This window comes from Phocoena sinus, chromosome 4 (genome assembly GCF_008692025.1).
Source record: "Phocoena sinus isolate mPhoSin1 chromosome 4, mPhoSin1.pri, whole genome shotgun sequence".
Classification (NCBI taxonomy): domain Eukaryota; kingdom Metazoa; phylum Chordata; class Mammalia; order Artiodactyla; family Phocoenidae; genus Phocoena; species Phocoena sinus.
The window spans coordinates 22,969,653-22,985,829 of record NC_045766.1 but is presented as its reverse complement, the minus strand read 5'-3'; the positions used below and the strand labels follow the sequence as shown (position 1 = coordinate 22,985,829).

The following is a 16,177-nucleotide window of genomic DNA, read 5'->3' as shown; positions in this document are numbered from 1 at the left end:
GAATTCAAATATTATTATAGTTAATTATTTCACTTTATCTTGGCATTTTAGTAAATTTAAACTTTCCAGTTATATCCCATCATCCTCTCTGCCAAAATTTATTCTTTTCTGTTCCTCCTTAAGTTTATTGCACCACAGTCTTTCTCACGTGTCTCATGTCTCAGTCATGCCATCCATTATCTACCAAGTCATCTCAGCCAGAACTTTGGAGTAGTCTTTGACATCTCTGTTCTTTTTGTCTACACAGGTCACAAACTCCTGCCAGTTCTATCTAGTAGTATATCCGTTCTCTCCATTCTGTTCCTTTCATTACTGCCATGTCTTCAAATCTTCATTTCCTTTATCTGATTGTAAGACCTTCTAAACCGCAAATTCCAAAGTTATCTCTTATTAACTCTCTTTTTATGAATAATTTCCAACGTACACCAAAACAGAGAGAAAAATATAATTAATTCTCACAGCATCTAATTTAAAATAGTATTATTTTACTCTGTGAGCTTATTTTCTTTTCATTCACTCTCTGTACTGATAGTTGTAGTGCTTCTTATACCCCAAAAGCTTACATGCTGATTTTTCTTTTATCGTATGATTTTTCAGTCTCTCTCTTTTTTAAACAGCTAATAGAGAAGCTGATGTACTATTTGAAGTGTTATTTGATGAAGAATTTCCTGGAGGTTTAACAATAAGGTTTGTATTTCCAGATGATAATTATACTTTGTAAATATGCCCATGTGGCCAATAACTACATTACTTGTTTATTTGTCCACAATTTCAGTTCCTAGTATGTACAAGACATCATACTTGCTACCAGGAGTGTAACAGTGAATAAGACAGACATGGTTTTTACCCTCATGGAGCTTTCATTTTAGTAGGGGGGGATACATTGAGTTGGCCAAAAAGTTCGCTCGGGTTTTTGGTAAGATGGTACCAAAAACCCGAATGAACTTTTTGGCCAACCCAATAATTAACTTACTACAATATTAATTGTTTAATTAAAATGTGACAAGTGCTGGGAAGAAGTATTTCAGGTGTCTGTAAGAGTGTGATCTGTCCTGAGAGTTCTAGAAAGGCTTTAAGCAGTGACGTTTAAAATGGGACATGAAGAATAGGTAACTGGAGGAAGAGTGACAAGTGGTCAGGAAGAAAGAATAGCATATGCAACAGAGGACATTTTCACTCATTTAAAAACTAAAAGAACGCAGGTGTGTCAACTTCAGCAACTGTGTAAGATTAGAGTAAGGGAGAAGAGCAAGGACCACACTGCAGGAACTGGTAAGCCACTTTCAGGACATGCTAAGGATCTTGGTATCATGGTCTTTATCATTAAAGCAATGTGAAGCCATCAAAATCAGAAATGTGACATGATCAGATTTGCATTTTTTTTATGGTTAAATAACTTGAGGAATAGAAATGTTCTTTGAATTGAGTGACATTTTTAGTCTTTGTCATTTGTTTTAGTGGAGTTGTGGGTGCTCAAGCTAGATTGGGTTGGTTTGAGGAGTGAATGGCAGGTGCAACAAGGGAGGCAAGAAACTGAGCTGACCCTTGAGAAGTTTGACCATGAAGGGGAGAAAAGATAACTGGGGGTGAGGAGGTTTAAAGGAAGAGGATTGGATTGTTTGTTTTTAATTTAACATGGCGGAGACTTGTTCAAATCTATTTTGGGGAGCATTAATAGAAAGAAAGTTTAAAATTATAGGAAAAAGATCATGTTAGAATGAGAGGTGCCATGGAATATTAGAAAGTGTGGGCTCTTTCACTTAACCTTTGTGTTACCTTAGGTAGGTTAGTTAAAAGCATTCTGACCCTCAATTTCCTCATCTATAATGAAGATGTGCACTTCACTAGGTGATTGTGAGGGTTAAATGAAATCCTTTCCAGTTTTCCTTTCTCCCTTCTAAACACCAACTGGAAAACTGAACTGAAGTTAGCTTAGTTTCTTTTTCTCCTCTGTTTTGATTAGTGGTAATTAAAATAAAAAATTAATTACTATTATTTAGCCTATTTGCATAAAATCACAATCTTCAGTCCTTACAAGTAGTGATCACATTCAGAATACTATTATTGTTTTTCAACTTGAATGTGCCTATTACCCAAAGACTTTACTGTCTGCACTCTTTTTTTTTTTTTTTTTTTTTTTTTTTTTTTTAATGGTACGTGGGCCTCTCACTGCTGCGGCCTCTCCCGTTGCGGAGCACAGGCTCCAGACACGCAGGCTCAACGGCCATGGCTCACGGGCCCAGCCGCTCTGCAGCATGTGGGATCCTCCCGGACCAGGGCACGAACCCGCGTGACCTGCATCAGCAGGTGGACTCTCAACCACTGCGCCACCAGGGAAGCCCTACTGTCTGCACTCTTAAATGCAGCAGCAGGGTCTGGATCCCATATCTGATTTTATTTTTCATGAAAATGTTTGATTACCAATAACTTCAGGCAAAATAACTTTGAAATATATTTTTAAGATGATTAACTTTTTTCTCAGGGTTTTTTTTTTCCTCTCCTACGTAGAGACACCGGATTTCTTGACTGACTGAGAGCTGTGTAAAAGATTACATGCCTGCCATATATTCATTTCTATAATGCAGAATCTTAAACTATAGTTCTCACAAAAATATTTTCTAGAAATCTTACAAAGATTTCTCATGAAGGAATTCTACTTCCCCATGATCTCAGAATATAAGAAAATTACTTTCTGAAGAGGTGATAGAGTTGAAAACTTTTGACCAGAGAAGGCTTATTTTAATATCTAAACACTTTTATCAAGGCCGGGAAGGAAGGAAATCGCAAATACTTGTCTCTTAGCCTTCCCAGTTCTGGAACATTAAGATGGGAAGATGAGGATAAAAAGAGCTGGACTCAACAATTGATCAGGAGACAAAAGTGATCAAAGCTAACATTTGCCCTGTTGCATAGGTAGAGCCACACTAGCTCCACACAGGGTAGCTTCATAACCTTTTAAAGAAGTTTGACATTTAATTCATGAATTTTTGGTTAACTCAGCTATTATGTTGCAAGCCTTCTGAGGACAAACTAACACACACACACCTCTACACATACAACTATACCTCTAGAACATTTTCGGAAACTTTTCAGAAATCTTATAAATTGAGCTCTTTCTATGATTTCAAGTTCCTCTACTGAATTTAAAAGTAATATTTCTTAATTAGGATTACGGAGTGTCCACCCCAAAATTATTTGATTCTTTTAGCTCCCTTTAGTATTAATTTCCTCTGACCCTGATAAAACTTTTTACCTTTAGGTGCTCACCTGGTAGAGGTTATCGACTGCCAACAAGTGCCTTGGTGAACCTTTCTCATGGGAGTCGCTCTGAAACAGGAAATCAGAAGTTGACAGCCATTGTGAAACCACAGCCAGCTGTGAATCACTATAGCTCAAGTTCATCAATTTCATCTGGGCATTTGGGAGGTCTGAACCATTCCCCTCAATCACTTTTTGTTCCTACTCAAGTAAGACTTTTATTTAAATAATGATCTTGAAAATATCTGTTTTCTCTCTGTATATTTACTTGGTAGACTAACACTTATTTTGTCTTATATCACCCAAATGTCCTATATTATCTCCTACAAAATGACATTAATTTGAAAGGTAAGGGAGAGGACTATATCATGTTTATCAAAAGCAATTTTCAAATTCCCACCATATAACTCATGAGTGATTTCCTTTATTTCATCTTCCTGAGGGCAAAACTTGAATTGTTTTGTGTGAGATACTTAACTTTAATTCCATGGCCCCAAATTTTAACCAAACTTTTTGTTTTGTTTGTTTTGGTTTGTTTTTAAACATCTTTATTGGAGTATAATTGCTTTACATTGTTGTGTTAGTTGCTGCTGTATAACAAAGTGAATCAGCTATATATATCCCCATATATCCCCATATCCCCTCCCTCTTGAGCCTCCCTCCCACCCTCCCTATCCCATGCCTCTAGGTGGTCACAGAGCACTGAGCTGATCTCCCTGTGCTATGCAGCTGTTTCCCACTAGCTATCTGTTTTACATTTAGCCAAACTTTTTAATCCAAATAGCACATGTTTATTATAGACTAATTAGAAAACAGATAAGTAGATGATAACAAAGGAAACAAGCAAAAATCCTCTCAAATCTCATAGGTAACCACTGTCAAATTTTGTTGCATATTTTTCTAGATTTTTAATTTGCATGAAATCAGTTCTCCATAAGTAATAGCTGATTTTTTAAATCAGATTATTTTTGTGTAAGATAAAAAATTTTTTAATTTTTTTTAAATTTTATTTATCTTTGGCTGCATTGGATCTTCATTGCTGCACGCAGGCTTTCTCTAGTTGCAGCGAGCGGGGGCTACTTTGTAGTGGTGCACAGCCTTCTCATTGCAGTGGCTTTTCTTGTTGTGGAGCACAGGCTCTAGGTGCACGGGCTTCAGTAGTTACAGCACGTGGGCCCTAGAACATGCGGGCTTCAGTAGTTGTGGCGTGTGGGCTCAATAGTTGCAGTGCATGGGCTCTAGAACACAGGCTCGGTAGTTGTGGTGCACGGGTTTGGTTGCTCCACGGCATGTGGGATCTCCCTGGACCGGTGATTGAACCTGTGTCCCCTGCATTGGAGGTGGATTCTTAACCACTGAGCCACTAGGGAAGTCCCAAAAATTTTTTAAATAAATATTATTAAATGTTAGCTTGAATAAGATAATATGCCAGTACACTGGAAGACCAAAAAAAAATCTTTTGGTGGGATATTGATTCAGTATAATCTTTTATAGCATTTGTTATGCTTTAAATATTTTTTAATAACCAATTACATCTGTAGAAGAACATTTTCACTCCAGCAGTATACTTTTATGGTTACTATACAGAGCTCCAGAAAAAAAGAACTAAGATAACAGATAATGAAATTTAAATATCCTGTCTACTGCTAAATAGCTTTAATAAGTAAATTATTTGATTTTTAGTCTGAATCTTTATTTTTTCATGTTTCAGTTTTCCTTAAGAAGTTTTTTGTACTTTCCCAGGTACCTGCTAAAGATGATGATGAATTTTGCAACATTTGGCAATCCTTACAGGGATCTGGAAAGGTTCAACACTTTCAGCCACCTCTACAAGAGAAGGTTAGTATACCTTGCTTGATGGACATTTAAATTTTTAAAATTTATTTTATATTTCTATTTTAGGTATACAGTGATTAATTTTCCTCCTGAAATCTCATAAAATAGAAATAACACTTTGATCTTGAATTTTCATAGTTCTCTTAGGCTACATGTGTTTTTGGACTAATGAATAAGAATGTAGACAATTTTTCTTTTTAATAAAGGCTTGAATGGCACTCATTAACTTACTCACTTCCACTTGAATATATAGCTTTATGCTGGCAGTTGGTTGTCTTAGATGTGAATGAGCAAATTCACGTTCCTTGATAGAATTTAAGAAAAGGAAAGAAATTCGGCTAAAAGAGTAGACTCAGGCACAAAAAAAAAGGAAAAAGAAAAGGAATGAATTCCTACTACATTTTTTGCTAATTACTAACCTAACTTCTCAGCTTAGGTCAAAAAGGAATGTCCTCTCAGGTTTATAAACCAGTAGCCTGCACCATGAGGGCCTCATTTATTCTAATGTCCTCCCATGATGGTGGCATCATCAGTGCTAGGGAGGGGAAAATAGCAAAGGGAATGTTCGTAAAGTAAACATGAAACATGAGAGTGACAACAACACTGTAAGTCAACTGTACTTCAGTTTTTAAATAAATAATAATAAAGTGGGAAAAATAATCTAAACAAAGTAAAAAAAAAAAAGTGAGAGTTACAACGCACAGGTCACTTCTGCCAATATGCTCTTTTAAGTTTTCCTTAGATCATTCATAAATCTTTCTACATAAATGTAATCCATAACCAGATTTTTTAACCCTCTTTTCCTCTCTTATTTATTTAATATGGCTAATTCCTCAAGAGTGCTTTTTTATCATTCATTCAACATGTATTTATTAAGTGCCTACCATGTGCCAGGCATTGTTCTATGCACTGAGAATATAGCTGCAAACAAAACAAAAATCCTGGCTCTCATACAGTTAGTACTGTAGGGAGGAAAGGACAATAAATAAGACCAAAAAAAATGGTATATTAGATGATAATATAAGTTTGAGAAAAATTGCAGGGAAGCAGGATAGGGAATTTTGGGGAGGGGGAAGGCAAGGTTTTGCAGGGTTTTTGTTTTTGTTTTCTTGTTATTGGTTTTTTAGGGGGGGGTTGTTTTTGGTTTTTTGCTTTGTTGATTTGTTTTCTGGTTTGGGTTTTTTTTTTAATTTTGGTTGTGCTGGGTCTTGGTTGTAGCAGGCAGGCTCCTTAGTTGCAGCTCATCAGCTCCTTAGTTGCAGCAGGTGGGCTCCTTAGTTGCAGCTCATCAGCTCCTTAGTTGCGATTTACTGGCTTCTTAGTTGCAGCACATGGACTCCTTAGTTGTGGCATGAGAACTCTAAGTTGCAGCATGCATGTGGGATCTGGTTCCCTGACCAGGGATCGAACCCGGGCCCCCTGCCTTGGGAGTGTGGAGTCTTAACCACTGCACCACCAGGGAAATGCCCTGCAGTTTTAAGTGGAATGTTCAGGTAACATTTGAGCAAAGATTTGAACGAAATGAGGAGTGGATATACAGATACCTGAGGGGAGAGTATTCAAGACAAAGTCAAAGGCCCTGTTGGGGGTGGTGACCCCTGGCATACACAAGGATGAGGAGACCATTTGGCTGAATCAGTAGGGTGAGTTGTAGGAAATGTAATTAGAGAGGTAAGAGATTGATACTATGTAGGACCTCCTGGACCATTATAAGGACATTGGCTTTTTACTCAGTGAGATAGGGAATCAGCAGAGGGTTTTGCACAGCAGAGTGACATGATTTGACTTATATTTTAATAGGATCACTCTGCCTGTTATCTTGAGAATAGAACGTAGAGGAACCAAGGTGGAAACAGAGACTAGTTCAGAGACTACTGAAATCATCAAGATAGAGTTGATATTGACTTGGACCAGGGTAGTAGGATCCTGTGAAAAGTGGTCAAATTCTAAACATATTTGGAAGGGATTTCCAGCTGATGATGAATTGGATAGGCGGGTAAAAGAGAAAGAATGTATTAAAGGACGTGACTCTTAAGGTCTGGATAGAGGGGCTATTAACTGAAATGGGAATGACTGCAGATCTGGTAGGTTTGTGGGGGAAGATCAGGAGTTCAATTTTGGTAAGTTTGAGATGTATACTAAACATTTAAGAAGAGTTATTGGAGTTAGATATTTGAGTGGAGATGTAGAGTTGGACATTGAGTCTGAAGGTCATCAATGTTGTCCAGGCTGGAGAGAGAAATTTGGGAATCATTATATACATATATATGTATATACACCCACACATATACATATATGTGTGTATATATGCATATGTGTGTGTGCATATATGTGTATATATCTATATCTATTTATCTATATCCAAGAAAGTGGATAGATAGAAAAAAGTTCAACAACTTAGCCTTAGAGCATTCCATCCTTCAAGAGTCAGTGAGACTAGGTGGAACTAACAAAGGAGACTGAGAAGGAATGGCTGGTGACGGGAAGAAAACCAGGGAAGGGTGGTTTCTAGATGCCACGTGAAGAACAGATGTCAAGAGAACAGAGTAATCAACTGTGTCAAACGCTGCTGATGGATCAATTAAGATGAAAACTGAGAATTGACTATGCACAGGATTTAGCACACGAAGGCCATTGGGAACCTTGACGAGAACAGTTTCAGTTAAGTGATAGGAGCGAAATACTGATTTGAGTGGGTTTAAGAGAAAAGAGGAAGAGAGAAATTGGAGGCAGCAAATATGGGTAATTCTTTCAAGGAGTTTTGCTCTAAGAGAAAACATTACCCCGAGTCTCTCCTCTTTCCTTTCCCTATTTGTTCAGGCTCTTTGTTAACCTCTGTTCTTCCAGCCTTTCACTGGGGGCTGTCCCCTAGAACGCAACAGTTTTCTTTTCCCTTTTGCCTTATTCCTTGACTGGTGACTTTGGGTCTTTCTTCTCTGCTAATTAACACTTAATCTATGTCTCTAATTCCAACCTCTCAATCAAGATCTAACCCAATATCTCCAACTTTCTAGAATACAGGTATAGATGGATGCTCTGCCATCACCTCAACTTCAGGATATCTTACAACTGACCTCATCTAAAGCCTCTTCTCTTATCCTTATTTTCTAACACAACCATTTACTCAAGCATATAATCTGAAAAGCATGAAGTCAAAAATTTTTGCTCCTTCTCTCTAACATTTTTTGCATTGAGTCCCCAAATCTTTTTACCCCTTCTCAGTTTTTACAACTGGACCTTAAATTGTCATCCCAGCCCTAGATTAACCTCCTATCTGTGCTTCCTGCTTCTTACGTCTTTCCTTTCTAGTCCTTCTTACATAGTACTTCCTGCCTAATCTTTCCTAAAGAGCCTTTCACCAGTGTTGCTCAATCATGGCATAATTGAGCAACGTATCTAATAATTAATAAGGACTCCTGCTTTTGAACTCAGTTTATACCCTGTGGCAGTGTAGTGAAGATAAATCTGGTATTAGACTCAGAATCAGGAAATCAGGTTTTGTGCCTCAAGTTGCACAAATCTGATTTCCCTGGGCTTCTGTGGCCTCGTGTATAAAATTAAGGCTTGGACTTAGATGAACTCTGAGGTCTTTTCCAGCCCTCAAATAGTGTTGTTCAAATACTCTAGAATGTATAGGGCTTCCTGTTTAATACTAGTGGAATTCAACCTCAACTCAAACTAATATTTAGGCCTTCTATAATCCAACTCTGCCTAGTTCTTATATAAAGTATGTCAACTATTTGGTAAAATGGTCTGTTCTAATCAGATTGGTCTCCTAACTTTCCCTTTCCCATAAACAGGTAATTTCCATTTCAGATTATGTGTTTGCATTGTTCCTTCCACTTAGGATGCCCTTTCCTCTCTCACTGCCGAAAAGTCTACTAGCTGTGACCACCAATTTCCTTGAGATGGAATGCCACACTTGATATTATATTTCCTTAGAATCTTCTGTATGCATCTCTTATTATTAGGTGCTATTTCATTATTTATATCAGCTGAACACCCCCATGTTTTATCTCTTGTATATTCTAAGAATTATGAGCCACCACATATAACACTTATATCCATGAAGCCTTAATAAGCAGCCTGGAATTCATCTGATAAGCAAATTATAGAGAACTCAACATGATTTTTTTTTATAAAAAAAGGTATTCATGCTTCTGGAAAAGGCAAAACTATAGAGTCAGTAAAAATATCAGTGGTTGCCAGAGATTATTGGGAATGGGAGAGATGAATTGGTGGAGCACAGAAGATTTTTAGAGCATTGAATATGCTCTGTATGATACTATAGTGATGGATATATGTCGTTATGCACTTGTCCAAACCCATAGAATATACAACACCAAGAGTGAACCCAATGTAAAATAAGGACTTGGGGTAACAATTATATGTCATTGTAGGTTCATCAGTTGTCACAAATGCACCACTCCAGTGGGGATGTTGATAATGGGGAAGGCTATGCATGTGTGGGGCGGGAGGTATAGGGGAAATCTCTGTACCTTCCTCTCAGTATTGGTGTGAACCTAAAACTGCTCTTTCAAAAAGTCTTTAAGGGCTTCTGGTGGCGCAGTGGTTAAGAATCCACCTGCCAACTCAGGGGACACGGGTTCGAGCCCTGGTCTGGGAAGGTCCCACATGCCGCAGAGCAACTAAGCCTGTGCGCCACAACTACTGAGCCTGCGCTCTAGAGCCCGCGAGCCACAACTACTGAGCCCGTGTGTCACAACTACTGAAGCCCACGCGCCTAGAGCCTGTGCTTCGCCACAAGAGAAGCCACCGCGATGAGAAGCCCACTCACCGTAACAAAGAGTAGCCCCCGCTCGCCGCAACTAGAGAAAGCCCATGCCCAGCAACAAAGACCCAACACAGCCAAAAATAAATAAATAAATTTATTTTTTTTTAAGTGTTTAAAAGAACATTCAAGTCTTTATTGGCAGAATATGACAATGTGACTGACACAAATAGCTTTATGTAGACATCAAACAGAAGAACTCAAAAAAACATACTTAAAAGTAGGATATTTTCTTTCTAATTAAACTTAGGGCACTTTTTCTCTGAAATGGTACTGTGAACATGGGTTTTAGAGTTAGAGCTCAGATATCAGCTCTCCTATTTAGTTCTGTAACCAATTACATTATCACTTTGAGCCTCAGTTTACTCCTCTATAACGTGGAATCAAAATACACCATAGCATTTTTATGATTATAGCATAATTATAATGATGTTAAGATAATGCATGCAAAGTACATCTTAACCATGCCTGGCACATAGTAAACACACAGTATTCGTTCACACCAATTTATTGAACCTGCTGTTCTAATTCCCTTCTTTAGAGTCAGAGTCCCCCACAAGCCATTGTGCTATGTGGATGGAAATCTCTTGGCCCTTTTTTTTAAAGAAGAGTAAAGAGCCCTAGTAAAGAGCCCACATGTACCCAGTGTTCATTTGTCTGTGCTCAGAAAAAATTAAATAGGGCCCACCAAAAGCAAAATTGTGTAATCATTGTAAAGTGATTAATTTGTATTGAACATCTCCAGCCCCTACTTCTGCTTCCCCTTCCCACTTCAGCTGTGGCAAGTTATCTGTCTCTTTTTGCCTTCAGGTCTCTTCTCCCTATCAGAAAGCAAAAGGGTCTGCTGTGATCTTTATATGAAACTTACTCATGTCATTTTGCTAATTTTGTCCATTCGTGCACTGTCTCGATTACAGCAGCTTTATAATCAGTCTTGCTATCTGGTAGTAGTAATAGTCTTCCAGCATTTGAAAACCTTGACATTATAAATATTAATTAATAAAAATCAGATATTAGGGGAAAGGATGTGAAAGGGCTAATAATATCCTCAACTTTTATAACATAGGGACAGGAATGATGAATTTTTTAAAACTCTGATGGAAATTTTTTAAATCACGAAGTCAAGAAAATAGTATAATAAATCTACATGTACCCATCCTTTACCTTGAACATGTCCAGTTCTGTTTCTTCCATGATACCTATTCATTTCCTATCCCCACATACCCCAGAGATAGGATTATTCTGAAGCAAATCTAGAGGGATCTTTAGAGGCTGATATTTCTGTTATGAAGAAACATTCACCTAAAGTTTAATCTTTAGTTTCTGTATTAACTTCAAACAAAATTAGATTGAATTATTTCTATTGAAAGCATTTTTGTAAAATGATTGTTTTCTGTGTACCTTACTATCTAACTAATGCATAGAGAAACGTCTGGAGCGGTGATCGTAATGTTAATGGTTATTTTGTGGGCGGTGGAATTTGAGTGGTTTTCTTAAATTCTCTATACTTTTCTGCATTCCTTAAATCTTTTTCTAGTGAGCTCTATAACTTTTATAAAAATAATAAAGTATTTATTAAGCATTGAGGAAGACAAGTAGTTTTAATATTAAGAGTTTGTTTAAATCATTTATAAGAATTTTAATTTTCAGGGTGCAGTTCTACCTCAAGAAATAAGTCAAGTAACTCAACATCACAAATCTGGCTTTAATGAGAACAGTGTTAAGCAAAGAAAACATGAGCCTCACAGAAAATGTAAGTTATGAGTTAGAAAGTATACTTGTGGTGCTAACTGCTTCCTTTTATTTTTGTAATTAATAGCTTTATTGAGTTATAATTCATACATGATAAAATTCATCCTTTTAAAGTATACAATCAGTGTTTTTTGGTGTTTTCACAAAGTTGTACAACCAGTGCCACTGTCTAAATTTAGAACAATTTCATCTCCCCAAAAAGAAATACCATACTTGTTAGTAGTGATTCCCCTAGCCCTGGCAACCACTAATTTACTTCTGCCTCTGTGGATTGACCTATTCTGGATATTTCATGTAAACAGAACCATAAAATATGGGACCTTTGAGACTGGCTCCTTTCACTTGGCATAGTCTTTTCAAGGTTCATCCATGTTGTAGCATGTATCAGTACTTCATTCCTTTTTACAGCTGAACAGTATTCTGTAGTATGAATACTACATTTTGTTTATCCATTCATCCATTGATGGACATTTGGATTGTTTCCACCTTTGGGCTGTAATAAATAATGCTGCTGTGGATGTTTATGTACAAGTTTTTGTGTGAACATATGTTTGCAGTTCTCTTGGGTATATATGAATGAATGGAATAATTGAGTCATGTGTTAACTCTATGCTTAACTTTTTGTGGAACTACCAAACTGTTTTCCAAAGTAGCTGTACCATTTTACATTCCCACCAGCAATATATGAGGATCCAATTTCTTTACATCCTCTATAACACTTGTTATTATCCATCTTTTTTATTATAGCCATCCTAGTGAATGTAAACTGGAGTCTCCTTGTGGTTTTCATTTGTAATTCATTAATGACTAATAGTGTTGAACATTTTTTCATGTGCTTATTGGCTGTTTGTATATCTTCTTGGAGAAATATATATTCATATCCTTTGCTCATTTTAAAATTGGGTTATCTTTTTATTCTTGAGTTGTAAGACTTCTTTTTATATTCTATATCCTATATGCTGAGCAGATATTTGATTTGCAAATATATGCTCTCATTCTCTGGGTTGTCTTTTAACTTTTTATACAGTGTCCTTGAAGTACAAAAGTATTTAATTTTCATCAAGTCCGATTTATCTGTTTTTTTCTACTTTTTCTTTGTTTGCTAATGCTTTAGGTATCATCTAAGAAACCATTGCCTAATTCAAGGTCACACAAATTTACACCTATGTTTTCTTCTAAGAGTGTTATAGTTTTAGCTCTAACATTTAGGTCCTTTTTTCATTTTTGAATAAGTATATACATGGTATGAGGTAGGGGTCTGTATTCACTCTTTTGCATGTAGATATCTAGTTGTCCCAGAACTATTTGCTAAAAGACAGTTCTTTCCCCATAGAATTCTCTTTGCACTCCATTGAATTGTCTTGGCACCCTTGTCAGAAATCAGTTGACCATAGATGTATGGGTTTATTTCTAGTTTGTCAATTCCATTTCACCTATCTATATGACATCTTTTTGGAACAACACACCATCTTCATTACCATAGCTTTGTTATCAGTTTTGAAATCGGGAAGTTTGAATCCTCCAACATTGTTTTTCTTTTTCAAGATTATTTTGTCTGTTCTGGTCTCTTGCATTGCCATATGAATTTTAGGATCAGCTTGTCTATTTCTGAAAATATGGCAGCTGGAATTTTTATAGGGATCATATTGAATCTGTAGACCACTTTGGGTAGTACTGTCATTTAGCAATATTAAGCCTTTCTACTTCTTTCAGTGATGTCTTATAGTTTTCAGTGTACAAGTCTTGAACTTTTTTTGTTAAATTTATTTCTAAGTATTTTATTCTATGTAATACTATTGTCAGTGGAACTGTGTTCTTAATTTGGTGGGGGGGAGATTGTTCATTACTACTTATAGAAATAAAACTGACTTTTGTATATTGATCTTGTATCCTCCCACCTTGTTGAACTTATTTATTTGCCCTAATTTTTTTGGCTTCTGCAAATAGAGATAGTTTTACTTCTTCCTATACAATCTGGATGCCTTTTATTTTTCTTGCCTAACTGCTGCGGATAAAACCACCAGTACGGTGTTGAATAGCAGTGGTGTCACTTTTTATTTTCCTCCTTTTTGCAAGAATTCTTCCTTACCTTCCTTTCTTCCTTTCTTTTCCCCTCTCTGTTCCCTCTCTTCCCTTTCCTTCCCATCTTTGTCCCTTCCTTCCTCTCTCATTCCATCCCTTCCCTCCCTCTTACTTCTTTCCTCATCCTCTTTCCTCTTTTGTCTCTCCCTCTCTCCCTTCTTCCTCCCTTTCTTCCTTCCTTGTTTTCTTCTTTTTTCCCTTTCCTCCTTCCTCTTCTAATCCAACCTTTTCACTTTCTTTCTGTTCCTGTCATTTCCCCTTAACAGGAATACTAAAATAGCTTCCTACTTGGTCTCTTACTCCTTCTACCTAGCTAATAAGCCACTGCCATATTATAATTTTCTTAAGGCACAATTCTGATCAGATTCCTACCAGCTCAAAACCTTTCTGTGATTGTGCCTATTGCCTGCCAGTGTAATTCCGTAGTCTTCAGTCCTTTGCAGATTGTGGCTGCAGCCTGCTTCTCTAGTTAAATTAAGCTGCATTATACTCCTCAACCTCCAGCAGAACTGGTCTGTTTTTAGTTCCACAAATATTCCTTGCTTTCTACTTCTACTATTATTTATCTTTCTCCTATTATTTCCTTTGCTGGAGTACTTAGCCTCTTATTCTGCCCTTTGGAAACCTGCCGTCCTGCAAGGCTCAGTTAGATGCCACCTTTCTTTTTCCCTTATTGTTGTCATCTATGAGTTTCTCTTCTCACCCTCATCTAAATTATAAGTTCCTCAAGATCAGGGCCTTTGTCTCCTTGGAATTCTGTGAATTTTTTACACAGTGCCTTGCTATGGTAAATACTTGGTAAATTTAATTGGTGTGCAGCAAATTTCATTTAACAAAATTTCTGTTTTCTTGTCTCTAGTTAAAGAAGAGTGTAAGAGTCCTAAAACTGAGAGTCGGTCACAAAAAATATCAAATAGGCAGGTAAGCTTCTTAAAATCACATTTCTAGTAGCCCACTTTTTTTTTTATTTTTTTTTAAACATCTTTATTGGAGTATAATTGCTTTACAATGGTGTGTTAGTTTCTGCTTTATAACAAAGTGAATCAGTTATACATATACAAATGTCCCCATATCTCTTCCCTCTTGCGTCTCCCTCCCTCCCTCCCACCCTCCCTATCCCACCCCTCTAGGTGGTCACAAAGCACCGAGCTGATCTCCCTGCACTATGCTAGTAGCCCACTTTTTATTGTAGTTGGTGGCTCTGTGGCATCTGACTGAATTTTGCAGCCCTTTCAACCAGATTCATAAAGTGCATGACAGGAGGGTTGCTGAGCCTGTCAGTCACTTGGATGGGAGGTTGTACAGCTAGAGTCCAGGATTTGGAACTAGAGAGACCTGAAGTTCTGGTCCTGCCATTTAACAGCTGGGTGGCCTTGAGCAGTTCACTACACTTCTCACAGCCTCAATTTCTTCATCTTTAAAATGGAGATAAAAATATATCACTTGTGTCTCTCATTATATATAGTCTGTATATACATAAATACATACAAGCATACCTACATATATGAATATATGTGCGTACATTATATATATAAAATATGTAGAAGTATGTTTATATATTCAATGAAAGTATATGGACCAACATGGCAAAGTTAACAGTTAATTCTGTGGAGTTAGGTTAATGGGGGAAACTGAGATCATTTATGTTTTATTTTATATAGTTTGTTGTTTGATAAGGAGTATGTATATATTTTATAATCAAAAAACATTTTAAGTCTAAAAATATTTATGTACACTTATGTGCATTTTATATGCATATTATATAACACAAAGTTCTTAAAAATTAGATCTCTTATAAGCTATAATATATTACATTTATAAAAGATACCTTAGGGCTTCCCTGATGTCTCAGTGGTTGAGAGTCTGCCTGCCGATGCAGGGGACACGGGTTTGTGCCCCGGTCCGGGAAGATCCCACATGCCGCGGAGCGGCTGGGCCCGTGAGCCATGGCCGCTGAGCCTGCGCGTCCGGAGCCTGTGCTCCGCAACGGGAGAGGCCACAACAGTGAGAAGCCCGCGTACCGCAAAAAAAAAAAAGAGATACCTTAGAAGATATCTTGGCACATAACAGGTTCTCAGCCCGTTAATTTTTAGATACCAATAAAAGGTTGAATTTCATGACTTTCAGAGTCATCTCTTTCTGCAACTCTTATGCTATAATTTCCTTTCTTCTAGAGAAGGGGTTCATAAACTCTGTGCCGTGGACCTCTTTGGTGAAGCCTATGGACTCTTTCTCAGAATAATAGTTTTAATGCTACAGTAAAATACATAAGATTTGAAAGAAAACCAGTAATATTGAAATACCATTAGAATCACCACCATTGTGTTATATTGCCTACATTCATAATTGAAGGGAATACTAAGTCTCATTTAGAAATTAATGAAAATAAAGATGGAAATTTTTTCCCTCATCAAGTTTATGGGCCCCCTTTTTTCTCATGGTATAAAAGAGAAAATA

General features: G+C 37.0%; 1 protein-coding gene across 6 annotated transcripts in view; it reads left to right on the top strand.

Moving 5' to 3' along the window:
• The window catches only part of XRN1 (5'-3' exoribonuclease 1), a 102,018-nt gene that overhangs the window by 71,608 nt on the left and 14,233 nt on the right, over nt 1–16,177 (top strand). For all 6 annotated transcript variants that reach the window (XM_032630214.1, XM_032630213.1, XM_032630211.1 and 3 more), the window contains 5 exons: nt 618–687; nt 3,260–3,467; nt 5,002–5,097; nt 11,537–11,639; nt 14,580–14,641. In XM_032630214.1, coding sequence (XP_032486105.1) covers nt 618–687; nt 3,260–3,467; nt 5,002–5,097; nt 11,537–11,639; nt 14,580–14,641 — 539 coding nt within the window. The remainder of the gene's footprint in view (nt 1–617; nt 688–3,259; nt 3,468–5,001; nt 5,098–11,536; nt 11,640–14,579; nt 14,642–16,177) is intronic.